Source organism: Perna viridis, chromosome 8 (genome assembly GCF_037379345.1).
Source record: "Perna viridis isolate PV_CMFRI_1.1 ecotype Kerala chromosome 8, ASM3737934v1, whole genome shotgun sequence".
NCBI classification, from domain to species: Eukaryota; Metazoa; Mollusca; class Bivalvia; order Mytilida; family Mytilidae; genus Perna; species Perna viridis.
The window spans coordinates 2,123,647-2,147,364 of record NC_142452.1 but is presented as its reverse complement, the minus strand read 5'-3'; the positions used below and the strand labels follow the sequence as shown (position 1 = coordinate 2,147,364).

At 33.8% G+C, this 23,718-nt stretch overlaps 2 protein-coding genes across 7 annotated transcripts in view; one reads left to right on the top strand and one right to left on the bottom strand.

Annotated features, from left to right (window-relative positions):
- Positions 1-23,366, bottom strand: part of LOC148608914 (uncharacterized) — a 33,765-nt gene extending 10,399 nt beyond the window's left edge. Inside the window, exons 1-3 of one of the 5 annotated variants that reach the window (XR_015914843.1) lie at positions 22,947-23,366; positions 17,068-18,954; positions 958-8,251 (exon numbers count right to left, since the gene is read on the bottom strand). Coding sequence is in view for 2 of the 5 variants with exons in the window: in XM_088543294.1 (XP_088399420.1) it covers positions 671-1,327 (657 nt within the window). In the remaining 3 variants the exon portion in view is untranslated. Of the gene's footprint in view, positions 8,252-8,390; positions 8,504-17,067; positions 18,955-22,946 lie in introns of all 5 variants that reach the window. The other 4 variants (XR_015914844.1, XM_088543295.1, XM_088543294.1 and 1 more) reach the window with 4 other exon arrangements.
- LOC148608912 (transcription factor ETV6-like) overlaps positions 20,375-23,718 on the top strand; it is a 53,645-nt gene continuing 50,301 nt past the window's right edge. The window contains exon 1 of one of the 2 annotated variants that reach the window (XM_088543272.1): positions 20,375-22,882. In XM_088543272.1, coding sequence (XP_088399398.1) covers positions 22,865-22,882 — 18 coding nt within the window. In that variant the 5' untranslated portion in view covers positions 20,375-22,864. The remainder of the gene's footprint in view (positions 22,883-23,718) is intronic. The other variant, XM_088543276.1, reaches the window with a different exon arrangement.

Sequence of the window (23,718 nt, the reverse complement as noted above, 5' to 3'; positions counted from 1 at the left end):
TCATTTAAAAATCGTCTAGATAATACATGTTACATTGTATACATATTTCATAATATTACAAACTGACCCACTCAACATTTGAAAATTTTTTGGGATTCGCGAATGGCCAAATGGAAGTTAAAAATCATACATGTAAGTAGGAACATCATCACCTGTGAAGGTCCAATTTAAGCCGGTGTATTCATGATCTAACTTGTGACATTTAACGGATCTATACGCACTTTTAAGGTCAACTTTTGCAAGAAAACTATTTGGTTCAGTAAGTTTTAAAGAGAGTCGCGTATCCATATATGAACACTTGTATTATAAGAATTGAGGGAAATTCCTACGGACTGACTAGCGTCATGCATTAAACGTATTTCACCATTTGGGTTTGGGACAGCCCCTAGTGAGCTCACAATTGTTGGGATCTTTTTAGTAATCACATAATTTCCTAAAGCAAGCTCATTTCTTAACTGAATTTCTACTTTTTCGCGCAATTTAAATGCTAATGCATAATTTTCACGATTGGTTCGGCCAAATTTTGAACATAAACGAATGCTCTAGATGTTGGGTTATCCCGTTTCGAAACTAACTGGAAGTCACGCAAATCTTGTCTATATGTTCTCCATTCGAATAACTCATCGGCCAGCTCTTGACGATATTCTTTGTCGTACAGCAAAACTGAATACTATACATTCCGGGCGGCTAAGCGATAGATATCGGCGGTATAGTTGAGGTAACCATTAATGTCCGTTAGCCGCTTTTGTTTCACCAATTCCTGCGTGATTTTAATGTTCGCGTAGCCCCACTCCTCTATTGTAACCTTATCCAAAGCTTTCTTTTTGCCTATATGAAACTCAATTTCACCGTCCAAAGTAAACGTTTGAAATTGTTCAACGAGCTCTGGCCAGATGAACGACAAAATCTGAAGCACTTTTTGTTCTTTGGTAGTATCTGCTAAGCTAATAGGCTCACCTGTATTTGAAGGAAACTGTGAAGGTGACATCGTTGGTCCTGTCTTGAGCGAATGCATTCCAAAATTCATCGCCGAGACTTGCAAAGTCCGCAAACTGTCTTTTTCTCGTTCAATTTCCTGGCGTAAATGTGCTTTCTTCCTTTCAAGTCTGAGATCCCTCAACTGTTTTTCTAGATCCTGCAGTTCTTCATCAGCATCGTGTGCACTGTCTGATTTGGGGCTTTCGGGTTGTACGTCGACATCATTTTCCTCGGCTGATTCGTCAGCTGTATTTGAACCGTCGTCTAAATCGGGTCTTCTGCCCTTTCCTCGTCTTAACCCTTCTATCAGGTCTTTGAGTTTACCCGGAGTATCGGCTCCAGTCGTCATTTTACTTTCAAAGCTGACAAAAACAGCGTGCCGCCATTAGCAAATTTTTGCACTAGCAGCATGGCTCATCAAAACGAGACTGCGGGATCGTATGGAGGCCCAGTGAAAAACCTCAAATCATGCGCGGTAAATTCAAACATTGTGCTAAAAACAATTTACAAATAAATTCAATGCTAATGCAGCTTTAATCAAAGACTGACGTCTTCTAAGTCGCTAATTATCAAATATTCTCTGCCACTGATTTTGACTTCCTTTCCAGGAGACTGTAATCATCTACCTAACTTAACTCCCAATCAATCAGTGATTTTTCTCATTTTCAACGTAAACCCTGGCGAAGATGTATAGATGAACTTGATTCAGAATTTTTGAAAAATAACAAATTTTAATGAGCTGAAAATGCTGAAGATTTCAGGTCGATTGATAATATACATTCATGTTCTTTCCCATTTTACATCTTTTGACACATCGTACAATTGAACGTTACTAACAAAACAATAGTAACCCTTTTTCGAACATAGGACAATTTAGGCCGTTTTAAAAGCTTATGTCGGTTTTAAAAGCTCAACAGAGATTGTGTTATAATGTTTTGTATGTACCGACTTCTCTTTTGAATTTTGAACTTTGTTGTGTTGTGCATCAATTCGTCAAACTGCGGTGTGCTTTACTTAAAATCGGGTAACTTCCCGAATATTTCTCGATCAAAACAACTCGGACACTATGCGTTTCTCAGCTATATTATGGAAAGTTCAATGCTAACCGATCATTTCATATTTTAATGTAAACTTCACGCTCTCAAAGAGTAAAAAGTAAAAAAAAAAAGTGCTATATTTAAATCTAAGACTGAAGTCTTCAAAGTCGCTAATCGTCAAATATTCTCTGTCACTGATTTTGGCTTACTGTTTCTGGAAAAGCGGAGGACGCTTACCCTACCGATGCACCTGGTCCATGCTCCCAGTTTTTAGTGGAGTCCGAGTTGCTTATTTGCTTTTGTTACTTTGTATGTATGATTTTAGTTACTTTATGTTCTTTGTTGTGTATGTCTGTTTTCCATGGTCTGATCTTTGTCCCTGGATTGCATTCTTTTGATTACCGCTATAACCTTGATTACTCTTTTTAAACATCCGAAATGGCACAAATGCGATATATTCTAAAATCGGATGACTTCCGCTAAAATCTTGGTTCCCTTGATATTATTGCGAACTATTTCGTAACCGTTATGACCCGAATGGCTATAAATATTTATCGATGTCCTGGTAATATAGATATATGACCTTTATATAATAATCAATTTTAACGAACGCCTTTGTTTGAAGCGGAAACTGGATAATATTACATAAATTCAATGCTAACCTATCATTATCTTAAAAAAAACCAGACACAGATATTTTAAAAAAAGGTACGTGTACGTGGTCTTAGGGTCACTTATGATATTGACTGTACCTGATTATGAACCTGATTAAGCAGCTGGAAAGAAATATTCATAAATATCAGGGCGTGCTAATGTATATGACCTATATAGTCTTGTAACTAGCCTCAGTGCCTGAATCGAAAACAGGGTAATGTTCAAAGCTAAGTGATCATTTCATGTAAATTTTCTGTTCTCATTCAAGCAAGAAACACACGTAAATCACACCTGTATGATATTTAAGATCACGTTCTCGTACAAGCACGAAACACGTACGACACACGTGTATAAAACTTAAGATATTAATTTTCATCTCGTATGAAGCTAGAACTACGACGCTATGGTGGTGAACACGGTTAGGATCTGCAGCATTTAGTGGCGTATAACTACATATTTATGCAAATCATATGCGATTATTAAGTACAAAAATTACGAGTGCAAGAATTTGCTAACAATATTAGCGACTTAAAAAGATAGCCGACACATATTCTCGCCTTGTTAATACTCAAATCTGATTAAGATTTTATTTGGTGAATTGTGTGATCATTGTACTGTGTTTCATATTTCAAATATTGTATTGTTCCAACAAGTAAACTATTTCCATTTATTCAATTTATAAAAGATTATTCCATATAGAAAAGTGATCGAAAATAGTCCGGACACCAATGCCCCCAACGGAGCCTTAAATTTCACGTTTGCTATCACAGTTGTCCAATGAAATACGAGGTTGTTAGCTTTATCGGTTATGTTGCCATGGTTAAGCATCGTGGATATCACATGACGTCCAAGCGAACTCAATACCGACTGTGTCAAAAATAAATGTAGAACACATGTACACGTATGGTATTTAATTTAATTTTTTTCTCGTATGAAGCAAGAATTGACGCGGTTCTACGGCACCGATCTGCAGCATAAGGTGGCGTAGTAATATATAACTATGCAAATCTTATACGAATGTACAGTACTGAAATTACGAGTATAACAGTTAACAATATTATCGACTTAGAAAAAAGATAGCCGACGCATATTCTCGCTTTGTTAATACTCAAATCTGATTAAGACTTTATTCGGTGAACTGCGTGATTTCGTAATTCAATTATTTTATTGGTTTAACACGTAACCTTTTCCAATTCAATTTATAAAAGAATATTCAATATATGAAAGTGCAATTAAAAATATTCCGGACACAATTGCCCACAATGGATCCTTACATTTCACGGTTGTTATCACATTTGTCCAATGATATGCGAGGTTGTAAGTTACATCGGTTAGGTTGCCATGGTTAAGCATCATGGGTGTCACGTCATGTCAAAGTGTCGGGAAAAAGAAGATATGGTATGATGCATCCACCAAATACCAAGCAACGAACTATTAAACTTGTGCAAGTGGGACTCGGTCTATATCTTTTTTTTTGTTCCATACAACATGATATTGCATGTAGTGAGGTGCCATAATAATTGTTTATTACATTTCCAGTAAAAGTGTCTAAAATTTTCCACTCGGTTAGTGAGTAACCTTTCATCTCGATTTTCAAAACAAATAAATTGATATACATACATTATCTGTATAATGTGGTCAAGTCAAGTACGTATAGCCAGAATTTTTGTATGTATTTTTTTAAGTCTTCTTAAATATGAACAAATTTCGACAAATACCCACAAATAGATATTTGACCAATCAATATTGACCCTGATTTTGATAATTTCACCAAAGAAAATATTTTACAGTGAACATTAACATGAAAATGAAAACTATAAAATATGAATTTCATTAGAAATATAAGATTGGTAATATATTTCAGAAAAAATATATTGATGTACTTTTTTGGGGAATACAGTCCAATTTCAATCTTTAGCATTATGACCGAAATAAACCCAGAAAACCTCCAAATTTATTTGGAGTAGGCTAAAACTTGACGTGAACTAAAGCAAGACAACACTGAGAATGCGAAAGAAGGTGGTAACAGAAACAGAGCAGATTTTTATACCGTTTTGTAGACCTGGCCTGGGTTTCATACAAAAAAAATCTCAAATTGAGAAAATCCTCAAGTCCTCAGATCTTAAATTTCAAGTGATCTGATTGGTCGAAATTTGAGTTGAGAGAGGATTTGAGGAATACTCGGTTTGAGATGACCCTGGAATTACAATTTTACAGAAATAGCAAAACATGAAAGAAACTAAATCACTACACAAACAAACAATATCATAGGAAATCTTTCTCGATAAAATGTCCGTTTAAGGAACGAAAAATGAAGTAATACGAGTACTATTATAATGCGCGAAGTGTAGATAACAAATTATACGGTCCACTTAAAGGTAAGCACAGCCAAATATTATAGAATATGCAATCTGATTAAAATACACGATCTGACATGGAGGGTAGCGTAATTAAAGATTTAATTTTAAGTAGATTGCAGAATGTGTTGTCGTGCATGGAAGCACAGGTTGCTATTTGATGGGTGACTAAACTGAGTAGTAATTTAAACAAAACAAAAAAAAAAAAAAAAAAAAAAAAAAAAAAAAAAAAAACAGAAATAAGGCTTGTACTTGTTTGGGGTTCATTGTCGAGAAAAGTTCCCGATGTGAAATAATATAACTCCAACTAGGTCCATAACTGTTTATATTTTATATTTGGTAACAAAAATTTGTTCAAAATTAAATTCGTAGTGAAACCTTAGTTTCATCTTCGCATATGTATTTTGCATATTTTTTGCGATGATTGTGATTTACCGTCAATGTACTGGATTCCTAAAATCCACAAGAATCCATACAAACAACGTTTCATAGTTGGATCTGCAAAATGTACCACCAAACCTCTTTCAAAACTTTTAACTTCTACACTCACAACTGTCAAAGAGGGTCTACAGTCTTACAACAACACTTGTTACTCCTGTAGTGGTATTAATTCAATGTGGATCCTGAAAAATTCGTAAGATCTTATGGAGACAATCAGTTCAAGACTATTATCTGAATATAATAGCATCAAAACCTATGATTTTTCAACACTGTATACATCTATTCCCCATACTCAGTTAAAATCCCGACTTAAAAAAACATTATACATCATTGTTTGTATATACAGAGGAAGATGCTTACAAAATGCTGGAATTTTTAATCAACAACATATTTGTCCAGCGTGGTGGATGTGTTTTTCAACAAAGGTCGGCATTCCAATGGGAACAAACTGTGCTCCTTTACTTGCTGACCTATTCCTTCACTCTTATGATGCTGACTTTATAGCGGATCTGATCCGAAAGAAAGAATATCGTTTGGCTAGATCCTTTGATATCAGTTTCCGCTATATAGATGACATGTTATCTTTAAACAATCCTAATTTCGGGGATTTGATACATCGCATCTACCCCAAAGAACTTGAGAAAAAAAAGGATACTACAGACACTGTGAAGTCAGCCTGTTATCTTGACCTACACTTAGAAATCGATGGTAAAGGAAAAATATTGACCAAACTTTACGACAAAGGGGTTGACTTTTCATTCAGAATTGTCAACTTTCCTTTCATCTGTGGCAACATCCTTTCAGCACCTGCGTATGAAATGTTCATATCACAACTCATACGTTATGCCAGAGCTTGCCGAGACTACGCAGACTTTTTGTATCGCGCTAGAACTCGAACAAATAGACTTCTGGAACAGAGTTATGTTGCTACAAGATTGAAGTCATCACTACAGAAGTTCTATGGTCGTCATCATGAACTCGTGGATCGTTATGGTGTATCCATCAACACCATGAAAACTGATCTATTCAACGGGTCATAGTTTTCCTTTCCTCGTTTATATGCACCGGACTTTTTATGAGCAACTCGGCGGGTGTTTCTAGAAAAGCAGAGGATGCTTACCCTACCGGTGCACCTGGTCCATGCCTCTTTGTAAGTATGATTTTAGTTACTTTATGTTCTTTGTTGTGTATGTCTGTTTTCCATGTCTGGTCTTTGTCCCTGGATTACATTCTTTTGATTACCGCTATAACCTTGGTTCCCTTGATTACTCTTTTACTGATCGTAAAATAGAATAGATGTAACAAGTTGGGTTAGTTTAGTTTAAACATATTTTATTTGCGTAATTATGCAAAAGGGATTAGACACAAGTTAGACGAACTTATTAAGTCTTCTCCCATATACAGTGTGTAACAATACATATTGAAAGCATGCAAAAACAATACAATAATTATATAAACATAATATTGACATGATATAACTAGCAAATATTGTGATGATGTGATGATGTATGTGGTTGTTATAAATATACTTACAGTATCAATGATACTGATTATACAATATGGAACCTCTTAGATCCTTTTATATAATTATATACATGACTAAAAATCATTGTATTTTGCTCATCGGCAAGAGCCGGGTGACCACACGTTAAGGTACTTAAATTTACTCGACAATTTTCCGGTAACCAATTTAGATTAATAAAGAGTCTGTTTCTAATATCAGAATAGTGAGGACATTTAAAGAAAAAATTATTTGAATCTTCAATGCTAGCACCACATCGGCAGGATGGATCAGTTATAATGTTAACTCTCGAGAGATCACAATTTAAAAAGGAGATCCGGACATCGTATTTGTGTTAAAATAATGTTTAATTTACGATTTCCAAACTCGAAATATTTAGGAATTCTGTTTGCTGGATTTGATTTACTCCTCTTTAATTCATTTTTAAATTTACCTATAGATTCAATGTTACGAGTAGACAAATCGAGTTTATTCCATAACCGTATAGTTGATGGTAAAAACGAGTCTTGTGTCAAAGATAGTCGACAAAAAGGATGTATCAAGTCATTTCCATTACGTAAGGGGTAAACTGCTGTACTCCGAATTGTTGGTGGGATCAAATTGTATAAATATTCTGGAGCATTATTATGTTGAATACTATAAAACAACTGTAGTTTTCTTCTTTCGCGTCTTTCTGCTACAGTTTCCCACCCGATTTCACTATAAATGAGTCGTGCTCTAATAAAGATTGGAAGTCCAGTTACTATTCGAGCAGCCTCTAGCTGCAATTGTTCAAGTTTATTGCAATAACCCACGCCCATATTGTCCCAAACTTCACATGCATATTCAAATAACGGTCGAATAAAAGTAAGATATAGTGATTCAAGATTCTTTCTTCCTAAACTATACTTAAGTTTCCGTAATACATTTAAATGTTTCGATACATTTTTGATTATACATTCAACATGATTATTCCATTTTTCATCGTTACTAAATGTTACACCTAAATGGTTATGCATATCTGTATCTGGTATATTTTTATCATTAAATATAATTTAATCCTCTTAAAACATGAGTTATGAAGAGTTTTCTTTATACATTATACAACTCATTGCTACAAATCTACGTAACATTTTTCTTTTACGAAAGAACGGGCAAGATGAACTGGTCCATTTGTACGAAAGGAGAATTTCATCATCCATTGGTGTGCAGGTGTACGTTTTTTGGTAACTATAGGTGTTTCGTATCTTTTTACCTTTTTACAGTCAACTGATGTAACCAGCCTGTTTATACAAAAAAAAAAAATACCACATTGTACTATTTTAAAATGTACTTTTAAATTTTCAATTGCTTACTCTTGTTTTATCGTTTTTGTTGTTTGTTTTTCAAAAAAAAATATATTTCAAATAATATTTTACAGACCTTAGTGTCGCTTTTCCTGATGCACCATGGTGTCATGAATCCTTTGGCGAATGAATTTCAACCTACATTTTGTAATGCTCAAAGAAGGCATGGCGTAGCTTCATCTACAAGTTCTGAAAGTAGTTTTTCAAGGCATAAATATTCTGTTTCTGACCTTTGACCGAAAAGATTCTTGTTCTTCCAACTCCCAAGAGCAAATTTCTTATTTACATGAGATCTATAACTTGAATACATTTATGAACACCAGTAATTGTGTACTTACACCTTTTCTGCATTCACCATTGCAGAAATGTAAGAAGGGTACAATTACAAGAAGGGAACATTTTTTTTCAATTTACCCCAAAACCCCAAGTGTTACTAAAACTTTCTTGGTACCATTATAAAGCGGTATACAATGATACCTAAATTTGTTTAATTTGTTTACACATGCTATCCTGGGAAGGCTAAGACGCTCAAACAATTGAGTCACAAAAATCTCGGCTTTTTGACCCAGTGGTGTACACATATAGGCTTATACTGAAAAAAGAATCCGAGAATATTCTTTGGGGACAAATTGATTTGGTAATGGGAGGTATAAAGGTACCTAAAAATCACCATGAAGTTGATGAGTTGGGGGTGCACGGTGGACCCTCCCAGTCCATGGACTAATGCAATGTAAGGATGAACAAATTTCATATCATGTGAACTTTATTTTTTATTATGCTATGGACTGAATATTTTAATCTATATTGAATATACATTGCAAGTGTTTAAGGGTTCAGGGACGAACTGATTCTTTCTAGACGCAGGGTGTGTGTGTCGCCGGGTTGATTTGCATGATAAACTTAAATCATTCATTCATTCATTTATACATCCATCCATTCATTTATTCATTCATTCATTCATTCATTACTTCTATTATATTGACGAATTCGACGGGACAGTATGAAGAAACAGACTTTATATTATGGACGGACCATATTTAACGGTATATGCTTTCGCGCGCTAAACTATCTGCATGAGCACCCGCGCATCATTGGTATCTTAATCGAATCGGACAATATTCTTTGTCCAGTAGTTAGTCACATGTAGGGCGGGTGAGTAACATCGCCGTCTTTCAGAATAAAATTATAAATCTTTATCCTTGGACGGCTCAGTTTTTAGCAGTGGCCATGTTTATATATGCTGAACCCAAATTAAACCATAATTTTTCCACTGCCACATTTATATATTTTGTGTCAAATATTTAATCACAATCAAAATTCAGAGCTGTATTAAGCTTCGACTTTTGCTGACTTATATATAGCTGTGCCGAAGTGCTGTGTTGTTTTTTTTTATAAGAAGGATGACCATTAGAAGACACTTAATATTCGGTTATTGTTATTAGCATTAAAACAATCTGATTTAACATAAGATAATATACCATATTTCGGCGATATCGAATTCTAAGTCGTGACTCTATTCAAAGAGAAATCAAAATGAAGAAAAAAAGTCATCCAATATTTATTAAGATAATATAATTATATAGAAATATTTTCTTAAGAACTGAAATGTTCTAACTTGTGCTCGGACCAAAAAATATGACAACAAGCCTCTATTCAGTCTTTTTTCAATACACATTTAAGTTCAAATAGGTACAGAAATGTCATATTGGCGAAAAACAACACCATAAACTGACATGAAAAACAATATCGGTTAAAATATTGCATTACGTCGACTGAGAGGGTATGCAGGGTTGTCTGACCCATAGTTATAAACTTATCTTGAAATCTGATTCAGTTAACATCATCCATGGCACACGGTAAACATACCAAATATCTGTCATAAAGTGAAAACGATGCATCTATGAATATTTTAAGAGCAGTTTCTAAAACTGTTATATGTATATTCAATCTGACGACATTTCTCCATTTGGCTTGACACTATCATAACGCGTATTGTAATTGTCTTTTGTATATTAACTCATGAGGTCATTCCAACTTTATATATGGTCACACTTAACTGTGTTTTGTATATTATTTATTGTGCGTTTCCAATGCTAATTAGATGCGTGATAAATTAAGATGTTTGTAACAAAATATCAACACTAAAATTAAAGAACAGAAGGAAACACGTTTGAAACACTAAAAACTGGAAGTCGCGTTCCACGATAAACGGGGGTAGGATAAGTATGCCATATTATGGGAATTATTGATAAAAGAAACGCAACTCTTGGTTTGTTCCAATAACATGTTGCCGTCACATAAATAAAGACATATTTAAAATAACGAATGTGAGACGATCTCAGTTGGTGTATCCATAGTCAGTTCACACGTATGGTAACAAATAATCAGGTGCTATTGGAAATGAAAGAAATATTATAATCAGTAATTGAATGGAAATTTTTGTTGATTTTTTTTTCATTTTATTGACGAGATCTTGCCTACATTTTCTATATGCTGGACAGTGTATGATAAAGTGTACTTCATCTTCTACTTGTACAGTTTTGCATAAGGTGCAAACACGATTATTTTTAGGGAATTTGTTATAGTGTTCCACTCGCATTAGTGCTAGAGTGAGCATTTATCCTATATTTGCAAATTGTGGACCTGTCTGCTTTGAATTTACAGATGTCAACATTAAAAGGTCCTATATGGTTTGACTGATAAATATACTGTTATATAAGCAAATTTTTTATTTGATTTCCCTTAAACTACTGTGTTGTAAATCTTATTTACAGTGTTGTGTTTACTTGTATCATTATTTTTATTTTTAGGAGATGTCGATTCTGTTCTGCAAGACATGCCACATTCGTCACACTACTGTGTAATCTTAAAGTTTCTTTAATAATCGAATACATGAAAAATGGTCAAAGATTGAAGTAAGTAAATTGTAAATAAATTTCACTGATAAGTTTCGAATGTCTAACCGCTGATTACCAGTTATCTGAATTTGATTTAGTAAGTCGAGTATCTTTTAATGAAACAAAGTTCGTTGCTAATGTCCTTTGAATTTTTTCCCTTCATTATATTATTTTAATTTAAAAAAAATAACACTTGATGGCTTCAGAACCTTTGTGTGAATTTTCTACAACTAGAAGTTGAGCTTTTATGGAAAGTTTTAAGGTCACTTTTAACACCACTTTAACTTTTATTATACTACCTTAATCTTTATGAACATCATTGAACCCACTGTAAATAAGTCCTTCTTGTATTTTTTTTAAATTTTTGTACACTTTACCTTATAATGTAAAATAACGTGTGTATCCTCAGGGTGGATATCCAATGCAAGACAAGACAAGACAGGACGAGGAAAGTTACCGCCCTTGATGGTAATGGCTGCGTCCTTTTCTACTGCGTAAATTAACAATGTTTTAACCACCACGTAGTCGGCTATTAGTATATCAACGATAATTTAATGGACGTTATTCTCTTAGTGTTAATTGGTAATAATGTTCAGCAAAATTGACTGAAAGTACATTGTTTACATTTTATAAAGCCACAGGTAGTCGAGTGCACCCAGATCGATTACTTTGAAACAGCAATTGTGCATTTATAAACCGGTCATATATTATGTCAGTATTATCAATACATGTATTAAAAACGTAGACACTCACCTGAACATTCGTCCAATATAAGCGAAGATAGTATAAAACCCTTTTGGAAAAAAAACTTTTTTTGCGACCTTGACCTTGAGCGAGAGGAATCTAATAATAACAGTACAGATATATCAATCAATAAAAAGATGTCGCAAACACAACAAACTCAACAGTCTCTTTTCTACCGATGATGACGTACAACGCTTGGCACAGGCCGTTAAATCTATTATGTTAGATGATCTAAGAAAAGAATTGAAAGCGGACGTTGTATATCAAGTTAACACGGCAATTGCACCATTATATGCCGAAATAGATAATCAGAAGGCTGAAAATGTGTGGTTAAAAAATCCGTTAATGAAATTCCGAGTATGGGATCTGAATTAGACGACATTGAACAGCACAGCTGCAAAAGTGGGGTGCCTCAAAGTCAGACAAACATAGTATATGAAGTTGCAAAGAAACCTGACGTCGACCTCGATCCTAATGATTTAAGCGTATCACGCCGTTTGCCTACAGAGAAGGACCAAAGCAAATCATAGCTAGGTTTACTCTCGCTAAAAAAAGGTCACGACTTTTGAGAGCGTCCAAAACATTAAAAACGTTGAAAACCTTAAAGGTGTTGGTATAAGTCAGGACCTCACTAAACCTCGTGCTAAATTAGCATTCATTGCCTGTAATGCTGTGAGAGTTGGTTGGTAAAATAAGTAAAACATCCGTTTGGAATGGTAAAAATTTTCATTACCGATAAAGCAGAAAAGAAACATGTGATAACAAACGATAACCAACTCAAATGCATTCTAGCTGATTCGGACGAAGCCTCAGCGTCATTTAACCCTTTTGGCAACACTATGTCAAACTCAGCAATTGCATATACCCAGTCAAATCCTCCGTCAATGATGAACCTGGGTTTTCCGGTCTGTTCTCCTCTGCACAATTGTCAGGCACAACCTTTGACACTATTTCGTATATCTTTATTGGGATATTTAATTTACAAGGTTTTTTTCCCCATTATCTAATTGATTATTTTAAGAATAAAAGAAATAAATCGGTCAAAATACCCTCTTCTGAACTTATTTAAATTGTAAGACGATCTTTTGATTTATACTCCTCTTTGGACTATAAGTTTCTCAACACTCCTTGTCTTTGAGCAATTTATGAACTATTTTTTCCACACGCAACTGACTATTGCTTACATTTATTTTTTATTATTAGTATTTGTGAAATGCATGGTTTAAAACTTTAAAACTCCTATTTTCTGGGAATTTAAACATCGCATCTAACACCTCTCCCCAACCCCCCCCCCAAAAAAAAAAAAAAAAGAATTGTGATTAAAAACATTGAAGAAAGAATTGTATCCATCCGAACTATTTACTGTGTCATAGATAGCCTTTCCTCTTTCATATACCGTGCTGGGTTTATGTAACGGGGTATGTTGCTACAAGAGTCTTCACTACAAACTCTTTATGATCGTCACTAAGAACTCATGGATCAGTATGGTGTATCCATCCGATCTATTTACCGTGTCATAGGCCTCCTTTCCTCTGTCGTGTATTCCTTACGTGACATTTTTTTACCAAATCGGTTTGGATACCAGATAAGCTTAGGACGCTTACCCTACCGATGCACCTGGTCCATGCCCCCAGTAGAGTCCAGGTTTCACATTAACTTTTGTTTCTCTTTTTTTTTTTATTATTTCATTTCATTGTGGTTTGTTTCTATTTTTCTTGTCTAGTCTGAATCCTTCGAGTATATTCTTTTTATAACAGCACGAATCTTGGTTTTCTTGATCACCCTTTCTACTACAAAGAAAAAATCATTGAAATAAGAATATAAAATAACTATGTTAAAGAGTTCATGTAGCATGATCGAAAATACTCTTTTCAGCATACAATGACTGCACACAGCCTACAGCCTGTTCATATAAATCCAGGGACAAAGACCAGACATGGAAAACAGACAAACACAACAAAGAACATAAAGTAACTAAAAGAATTGTGTAATTGAAAAAAAAAATGTACTTCTTGGTATAAAACATTAAAACCAAGGTTATTATTGTATTATTATTTTTATTATTTAGTTTCCACAAGGTCTTAATGCTCATTCATTTTTAAAGAAATTTGTTATTGATTCTACACAACGTAGTATTTGAACATAATTTAATGTTATTTATTAACAAGGTTAATGTATTCATGTGAATAAATAATATGATAATTCGATTTCATGATCAAAATACCAATCCATATTAATTTTTTTCTGTATTCCTCATTTTAACTACAAAAAGAAGTGTTTTAATGCGACACGAAGTGCAGCTTTTACTTTCATTTGTGATGTAAACACAACTTTACAGAGTCTTTCGAAAGTTTCGATGTTGTCTGCGTCTCGTTGAAGAAATATGTCCTCTTGAGAGATTTTCCTAATAAGATATACTAGTACTAGTATTTCATTCTTATTTTCTGTACAACAAATATTTTAAAAGATTTTTGCACTTAGATATTTATAGATACCAGGCACACATTGCAATAACAACAATTTCTATATCTTAGATAAATACGTGCCTATGAAAAAGCTTTTATTTTTCAATAAAGTGTCATTTAAAGCGGATATCGGCTTCTTGTGTAAGAAAGTTTTTTTTAATCATACAGCAATAAGATAAATATAAAAATGGATCTGAGTCGACGAAAACAGGATGACTAATACCAGTGACCTTGTCATGTAAGTTTTGACGTAATGTTGCAATCCAGAATATTCTGACTCGCAATTTTGAATAAAAAGTGCTCAAAGACGGATTCATGTCACCAGAATTACACGATCCCCTGCAAGGTACAAAGGCATAAGACAACGTAAACGATTACTCTTTTCGACATGTCCCTTTACTAGGGAAACCGACAAAGTAGTTGGTCCATGCAACGTCTTCGATTAACAAAACAGTTTCACCTAGCACACCAGAAAACGTTATTCATGCTGTGAATTGGGAAATGGTTGACGTGAGTGAGACTAATCGAAAGTAGAATGATCGCTTTGTAGACAAAACAAAGCGTCATCAGTTGAAGTGACTGTCCAGTAAGTGGACATTTCCGAGAGGCCAACCACAGTGTTAATGACATGCAAGTGATTGTTCTTCAGGAAACTTGTTCAGGTTAAAGAGTAATAAGGGGTACCAAGATTCTATGATTCTAGTGGAAGAACGCAATTCAGGGACAAACAGGGAAAAACACACACACACACAACTAAGAACTTAAATAATCAGTATAACACGTACAAAGAAAAAATGAACAACTCGGACTCCACTAAAGACTGGGATAATAAATCAGGTTGCGCCGGTAGGGTAAGCGTCCTCTCCTTTTCTAGAAAAGCCCGCTGAGTTGCTCATCAAAAATCAAGTCCAGGGTAGACGAAAAGGGAAAGGTAAACTATAGCTATGACGCGTTGAATAAATCGGTTCTCGTGGTGCAGATGGATACACCATAACGATCCACGAGTTCATGGTAACGACCTTGAAGCCTCTGTAATGATGACTTCAATCTTATAGTAACATAACCCTGTTCCAGAAGCCCAATTGTAAGAAGTCTAGCGCCATACAAAAAAAAAGTTTGCGTAGTTACTGCAAGCTCTGGCATAACTTATCAGTTGTGACAAGAAAACTCTGTACGCATGTGCCGAAGGGATGTTGCCACAGATGAAAGAAAAGTTAATAATGACAATACGGAATGAAAAGTCATCGCGTTTGTCGTATAGCTCGGTTATTTCCATCGATCTCTAAGTGTATGTCAAGATACGAGGGTGACTTCACAGTGTTTGTAGTATCTTTTATCTCAAGTTCTTTGGGTAGATGTCAAGTATACAATCTCCGAAACTAGGATTGTTTAACGATAATACGTCATCTATATAGCGGAAACAATCCAAGGATACTCGACGTTCCTTCCTTTGGATCAGATCAGCTTTAAAGTCAGCTTCACAAGAGTAAAGAAATGTGTCACACTGTTTGCTGATGTTGTGAAATTGTAATGGTTTTCGGATATACCACGATTGTAATCCTATTTTTATACATGAAACTATAATTTCTAAAGCTTTCATGATTAAAGGTAATTCTGATAATGTTAACTGACTACTTTGAATCACTTAATCATTTATCATTGTAATCAATGATTATCGTCTTTGTTGAAAATTTGCACCAACTCTGTCGTTTGATTTTCCTATCAGAGTTGTTGTTCTTTGAACTTAAATATAAGAAATTTCTGTATACGGAACTTAATTGTTAGAACCCAACTTAAGATTGTTACTCGTGACGGACAAGAACTATCGCATTCGGGGTGAAACAATTTGTTTTTATCTTTTGTAAAGCAGATTGCACAGATATGCTGCACTAATCTTTGCTGACCTTTAATACAAGTTGTTGTGGGCCCCTTTTAGCGTACAACGATTCCTATTAAATAAAGTACAAAACCAAACTTGATCACTCTCGCCTGGTTTAGAAAAAGGAACAGACATCTTTGATTTTGGGAGCACATACTGTGTAAGAATTTGGACTTCTATAGAAGACGGATCGTCATCCCAAGACTTCTGACCCAACTCAATTTTCCTCAAACATGCCGCGTAAAAAGACAGCAAATCTTTTTTTAGCAAATTGAAACGCCCATTTCGCTCCTTCTCAGAAATGCACTTACTGGTGATCATTTCTAATTCACCGGCAGTGAAAGGCTTCACGTCCAAGTCGTTGAACGACACAGACTGGTTCACAAATTCATATTGGAGAGCAGACGGGGGCCAGAGAAACTAGGTTTTGACTTTATCGGAAGCCTTAGCTTTTATACCCGATTTCGTTCTCTTCTTCTTTTTCTTAGATCTTAACTCATCACTGTCAGAGCTTGAAGCCGGACTAGCAGAAATTTCAAATCTACCTAACTTCTTTTTACTGCTTAATGCCCCCTTTGTGAGAGTCATCACTTGACGACGACAAACTGGAATCAATAACCTGATCCAGAAGACATAATTTAGACAATTTTTTATCTACCAAAGCATTCAAACACTCGAACTGTCTTAAATCATTCAAAGAAACATATTTAGAATCTGTGTTAAACGAATTAGCCGTTTTCTTTGACTTAACACATTTCTCATTCTCACCTTGCTCTTTCTGTAAATCTAACTGCTTCTTGTTGAGCTCTTCTGTAAGTTTCCGTTTTTATTTTTCTAACTTCTGCTTTTTTAAGTCATCCTCTGTAGCCTTCAAGGCTAACTTCAACTGTACCAACTCTTCATCACTACCATCATCTTCATTGAAAGATTGATCTAAGCTGATAGTCTGATCTAGCTTTTTCTTAATGCTTCTTGAGGTTTTTATCTCCGATTTCTCCTAATTTACCTCCTCTTTTTTAGCCGACTTCAAACTGGAAGCATCTGGAAAACCATATTCTGAAAGACTCTTATAGTTAATTCCAGGGATATTTCGCCGAGGTCTATCAGCAGCCATAATCAAACGATAGTCGAAAAGATTACAAACGATTCTAACTGAACAAATTTTCGTCAAACCACTCTAACAATTTCTAACATAATGACGAAAGGATCGGCGTGAGTAATATATCGACTCTTCACTGAACTGTAGCGATATATGACATATCAGGTCTAAGGGGAATAACTAGAAAAAACCAAGCAGACAAAAATTGCGCTGTGTAATTACTTGTTTTTGTGATAAGAAACGAACCGTGTACGGAACTTAACTCCGTGTTCGAAAGTCAGGGCTAATCACCATATCAAATAATTACTTCTTTACACTGTATGTTGTCTGTGAAAAATGTCACGGAAAGTCCACGAAGTATGATTATTGCGGAAAACTGTCCGTTTGTTGCCATGACTTATAGACATCTAGTCGCGAACAAAAACAAGACTGGTAAGTTGGAATTCAACTGTCCCAGAGATCAGCTATTTGTTTTGATCTCCTGACCCGTTAAATTCACATTTTGGAGATTGTGAACTTTTGTAGAGCTAAACGTTAACTGTATAGCAATTTATACACATATTCCTGTATCATAACTGTATAAATGTGGTGAAGTCCGCTACAATGTTACCTGAAGTTGACGCCGTAGCCCATTCCTATCTGATTTTACCTGAAGGTGACGCCGTAGCCCATTCCTACCTGATTTTACCAGAAGTTGACGCCGTAGTCCATTCCTACCTGATTGAATTCTCAGTAATTGATCTTTTATTCATATTTTGAATCATTTGACGATTATTTTAGCTAAACGCTGACATTATGCAGGTTCTATGACTTAGATAATCATAAAATTTTTTACATGGTATTTTATACATGCAGTTTCCACGATCTGGTCCTTTATTTGTTGCACTTGATTCTAGTGTTCCCGTCTTGACACACACGCATTTCGCAACATTGAAAAACCCGTACGTTCTCCGTTGGACAAATATGTTGGCGATGAAAAATTCCAGCTTTTTGAAAACATCGTTCTATTTGGAAAATAATTTAAAATTGTTTTAACAAAGAATGAGGAATCTCAACCAAACACTACGTTTCTGTATCTAGGTTTATCTAGGTTCGTCTTTTCTGGAGTAACAACGATGTATGTCGGGAATTCGACTGATTACGGGGAATAGAAGTATAAATGGTGGAAAAATCATAGGATTAATGCTATTATTTCTGGTAATGACTTCAATTAATGGTTTCAGAAGATCTTTCGAATTTTAAATAAGTACCACTACAGGAATAACATGTGACGCGGTAGAACTGGAGATTCTCTTTGACTGCTGTGTAAAGTAGGGACAGTTCCTAGAACAACGAATCATCAGTTTTCTAGGGACTGCTAACTCCTTTAGTATTTATGATAAAGCTCACATTACTTAATTATAATAGCACAATTTTCACTTGTATTTCATTATTTTCATCTCGAACTTGACGCGTTCTCTACAAAAGTCAAAATCAACGTGAAGGTCACCTTTTGTCTTTAGTATGGGTTGAAATTCTTGCCTTTTCTACATCCAATACTTTTTGTGGCATTGCCCCTAATGTAAAATATTTCAAGAAATCATTGCCGAAAAAGACATCAGAACATATAAATTTAAGAAATATTGAATATTTTGTATTATAATTATTTAAACATTTGGATTCTAGTATGTCCTTGAGTAACCGTCTTTTGGACAGAAATTAAAATTTTGTAAATGGGTTGAATATAACATGAAAATACTTTATACTAAGTATTGAAGAGGTTAACTGTTTTAACAAAACATTTCCTTAATATTCATCGTCTCCTTCATTCTTGATTAACACATTTATATCACGATATCAGGCACGCCAGGAGAGGACAAGATTTCATAATGATAAAAAAAGACGTTGTTTTAAATTATCATTAACTAAACAGCTAAAAGTTTTGAAGAGGAAAACACATTTCTCAGTATATATAAAGCTATTAAAGGTTGAACAATGTACATAAACTTTGAATTTATCATCACAGACTACATAGTAATTAAATGTTTTATTACATCATAATTGAGAACCAAATTTTACAGCTTCCGAAACAAAGAACTCCAGTTATATTCCCTGGATATTTTGTTAGTCCATCTCTTTTTACAAAACGAAATGGAATGTGTTTCATTCTAAAGCGCATGATTTTTTTTTGCAAGTATCCTTCTTCGCACAACTTGCCAAACTATTTCATTTGTTAACACGATTGAAATAGCTTAAATAACTCATTAAAATTTAAAGTTTCATGTATATATTTCTCATTTATGGTTGAACACGTCTTTTTCTCGTTCCACTAAGCTTAGAGAGTTAATCCTTGAAATCAGTGTACAGAATATCGATATTTTAATATGAATAGTACTTTTGTATTTATTAACCACTGGATCGATGCCACTGCTAGTGGACCAAAGGTCCTGGTAGGTATTTATCAAGGCTTGCAATGTTACAAATTAAAAAAAATATCCTATCTAAGCACTAAGGCTTCAGTCCTTTTATTGCACATGACTGAACTTCCGGTTGGTGGATTTGATTTGAACTTCCTGTTGGTGGATTTGATTTTCTATTTTGATAGTTTTGGTTTTGAGAACTTCTTGTATATTATTATTATTACATTCCTTATAAAGCGCTATATCTATAATACATTTACTTAAAGCGCTGTACATAAGATGCATATATAAAGCAATAAAAATAAAAAAATAAAAAAAAAATAATACCACAAAATAAAATTGAATGATTATCAAGCAATACAATGATACCTATTTTGATGAAACAAAAATGAAATGAAGCGACAAAAGATGATAAAAGTGTAGACAATCTATTTAAACAAAATCTAAAATAAGAAAATAAGAGACAGAGGGAAAAAAATAATTGATTGGAATTGAATTTGTAAAGAGCATAAAAATACATTCAAAATTAAAAGACTATAAAATAAATAAACCAAAATGCCAAATGAAATATAAAACATGCATGGAAAACATTCAAGTATGGTAATAAATATTTAGAAACATTCCAAAAATATATATATATATATATGTGGTCATAAAATACAATAAAATCAATATTGTCAATTTAAAATAAAGTCACATCACAAATCCACAGATACAAGTTATCACATAAATGTTTGCTTAAAAAGATGGGTTTTTAGTCTCTTTTTAAAAGCATCCACACTCACTGTAGTGTCCCGCATATCATTTGGCAAAGTATTCAATTGAAAGGCAGCAGATCTATCAAATCGTCTTTCACCGTATACGGTATACGATTGTTATTTTTTTTTTTAAATTTAGATCTTCCTTTATATTTGTTTCTAATGCTGCTGATCCGAGATTTACTGAAACACGTGTACAACAAAACTAGTGAAAAGTCTTCACTGTGGATAGTTAGTGAAATGTTTGCACAGTGAAAAACTAGTGAAAAGTCTTCACTGTGGATAATTAGTGAAATGTCCTCACAGTGGATAACTAGTGAACATTCCTTACAGTGGATAACAGGTGTGAAGTCATCATTGTGAATTACTAATGAACAATCTTCACTAAGAATAACTTGTGAGAAGTCATTACAATGGATAAATAGTGAGAAGTCTTCACTATGTATCACTGGTGAGAAATCTGCACTATGTATCACTAGTGAGAAATCTGCACTATGTATCACTGGTGAGAAATCTGCACTATGTATCACTGGTGAGAAATCTGCACTACGGATAACTAAAGAAAAGTCTTCATTTCGAATAACTAGTGAGAAGTCTTCACTATGAATAAATATTGAAAAATCTCAATATGTATAACTATTGAGAAGCCTTCTCTATGAATAACTAGTGAGATAGGTTCTGTTTGAAATAATAGTGAGACTTCTTCATTATGGATAATTAGTAAGAAGTCTTCAATATAAATAGCTAGTGAGAAGTTTTTACAGTTGATAACTAATGTGAAGTATTCATTAAGAATAACCAGTGAGATTTTTTCTCTATAGATAACAAGCCAGAAGTCTTCAAGATGAATCACTATTGTGAAATCTTTTCTATAAATAACTATTGAGAAGTCTTCACTAGGAATCCCTAGTGATAAATTTTCAATATGAATAACTAGTGAGATATCTTCACTTTTAATAACCAACTGAGGTTTTTTGACTATTGATAACAAATGAGAAATCCTTTCTATGAAAAACTAGTGAGAAGTCTTCAATGTGCATACATAGTGAGAAGTCTTGACCATGGATAACAAGTGAGAAGTCATCACTATGGATGACTTTCATAAGTCTTCACTATGAATAATTAGTGAGATATTTTCACTTTGAATAACTTACTGAAGATTCTTTACTATGGATGACTAGTGAGAAATCATCACTATGGATAACTTGTGAGAAGTCTTTACTATGCATAACTAGAGAAAAGTCTTCATTAATAATAAATAGAGAGATGTCTTCACAGTGTATAACAAGGGAGATGTCATCACTATGAACAACTAGTGAGAAGTAATCACCAAGGTAACTAGTGAATAGTAATCACCAAGGTAACTAGTGAGAAATTTTCATTATGAATCAATAGTGAGAAATCTTTTCTATGGATAACTACGGAGAAATCTTTACTATGAATACCAAGTTAGAAATCTTCACTTTAAATATATATAACTACTGAGAAGTTATTAAAGGGATAGTTAGTGAGAGCTTTTCGCTATGAATAACAAGTGAGAAGTCTTCATTATGAATAACTTGTGAGAAGTCTTCACACTGGATAAATAGTGAGAAGTCTGTACTATGGATAACTTGTTATAAGTCTTTACTATGGATAACTTGTTATAAGTCTTTACTATAGATAACTAACTAATAATAACACATGGGAATCTTCATTGTGGATAACTAGGGAGATATCTGCACTATGGATAAAAAGTGGGGAGTTTTCAATGTGAATAATTGGTGCGAAATCTCCTAGAATAACTGGTTAGAAATATTCACTGTTGATGATAGTGAGATTTCTTCTCTATGACTAACTAGTGAGAAATTTTCATTGTGGGTAACACGTTAAAAGTTCACTTTTAATGACTAGTGATAAGTCTTTACTATGAATAACTAGAGAAAAGTTTGAGTTTAGTTTCTTCATCATTGTGCATAATTGCCTTTTTTTTTTATTATCATATCATTTTTTTTTAAGAATCCTATCTTTGTTCAAATTTCAGCCTAATTTAATGATGTGTTATAAATAATACTGTTCTCCATTGCCCTATAGTTAAGTTTTTTTTTTAATTCTTTATATTATGTCACACGTAGTCACAAACAGTAAACACACATTCAAAGCGTTTTCCTTTCTTGGAAGAAGACATATTCATAAAATGCGTATATAGTTGCCGTTTAAAAAACACGTTATTTATTAGTTTCCAAGAAAATATCTATCAAAGTAGTTCTATGAAAAAGGTTGTCTATGTATTTCCGCCATAAGACGACTTTCAGGCTGTACAGATAATAATGATACAAATGGAGTCGGTAAGGACATTGATATTTACACATTTTAACTTTCTCAGATAATCGGTAATATTAGTATACCTACCTATCCAATCGTTACGTATGTCAATCTACATGACTGAATTCATAACATAACAATTGTAACTGGGATAAACCCCTAGTTAGCATGTACTCACATCAGCACCATGTAACATCCCGTAAACATCTAATTTTTCATTGAATGTCTTTAATTAATCCTGTGTTAACAAATGTTAACGAGATTTCAACACACAATTGTAGAAAAAAAAACATTTTATTTCTTGCCATCAAGATTTGATATTTTTCACAACTTTCATATAAGGAAGAACTTAGCACAAAGTCTATCACTGAAATGTGTTTTAGTTTCATTGTGATGAACATATATTTGAACAAAATTATAATTATGATGTTTGATTTTATCTTTTTTGAGTTCCCGTTAAAATGTTTTATTTCCGAGAATCCAAGGTAAAAATACTATGTCATTATTTAAGTTTTTCTACGTATTGAAATATAACACTTGTAGTAATTTAAAAGGACCCAATTTTTACCTGAAGTGTGTTATCTATTTTGTGCATTCAAAACCATTTAAATATCGGGCCTCATTATGGTATTTGTTAGAGTGGGCCTTGTCGCATTACATTCAATGATAGATTAGCGTTAGTTTGTGCATTGTTCATCATATATGCGACGTGGTTGACAATTGTTTACTTTCAAGTATAAATGAATTGGTTCAGTTGTTTTCTGTTTTTAATGGTTCAAACAAAAGAAACGTTACTTTGATGATTGGTATAAAATTTTTGACAATTTTTCGTCAGTTTTCATAGTTTTTCGTCGTTTTT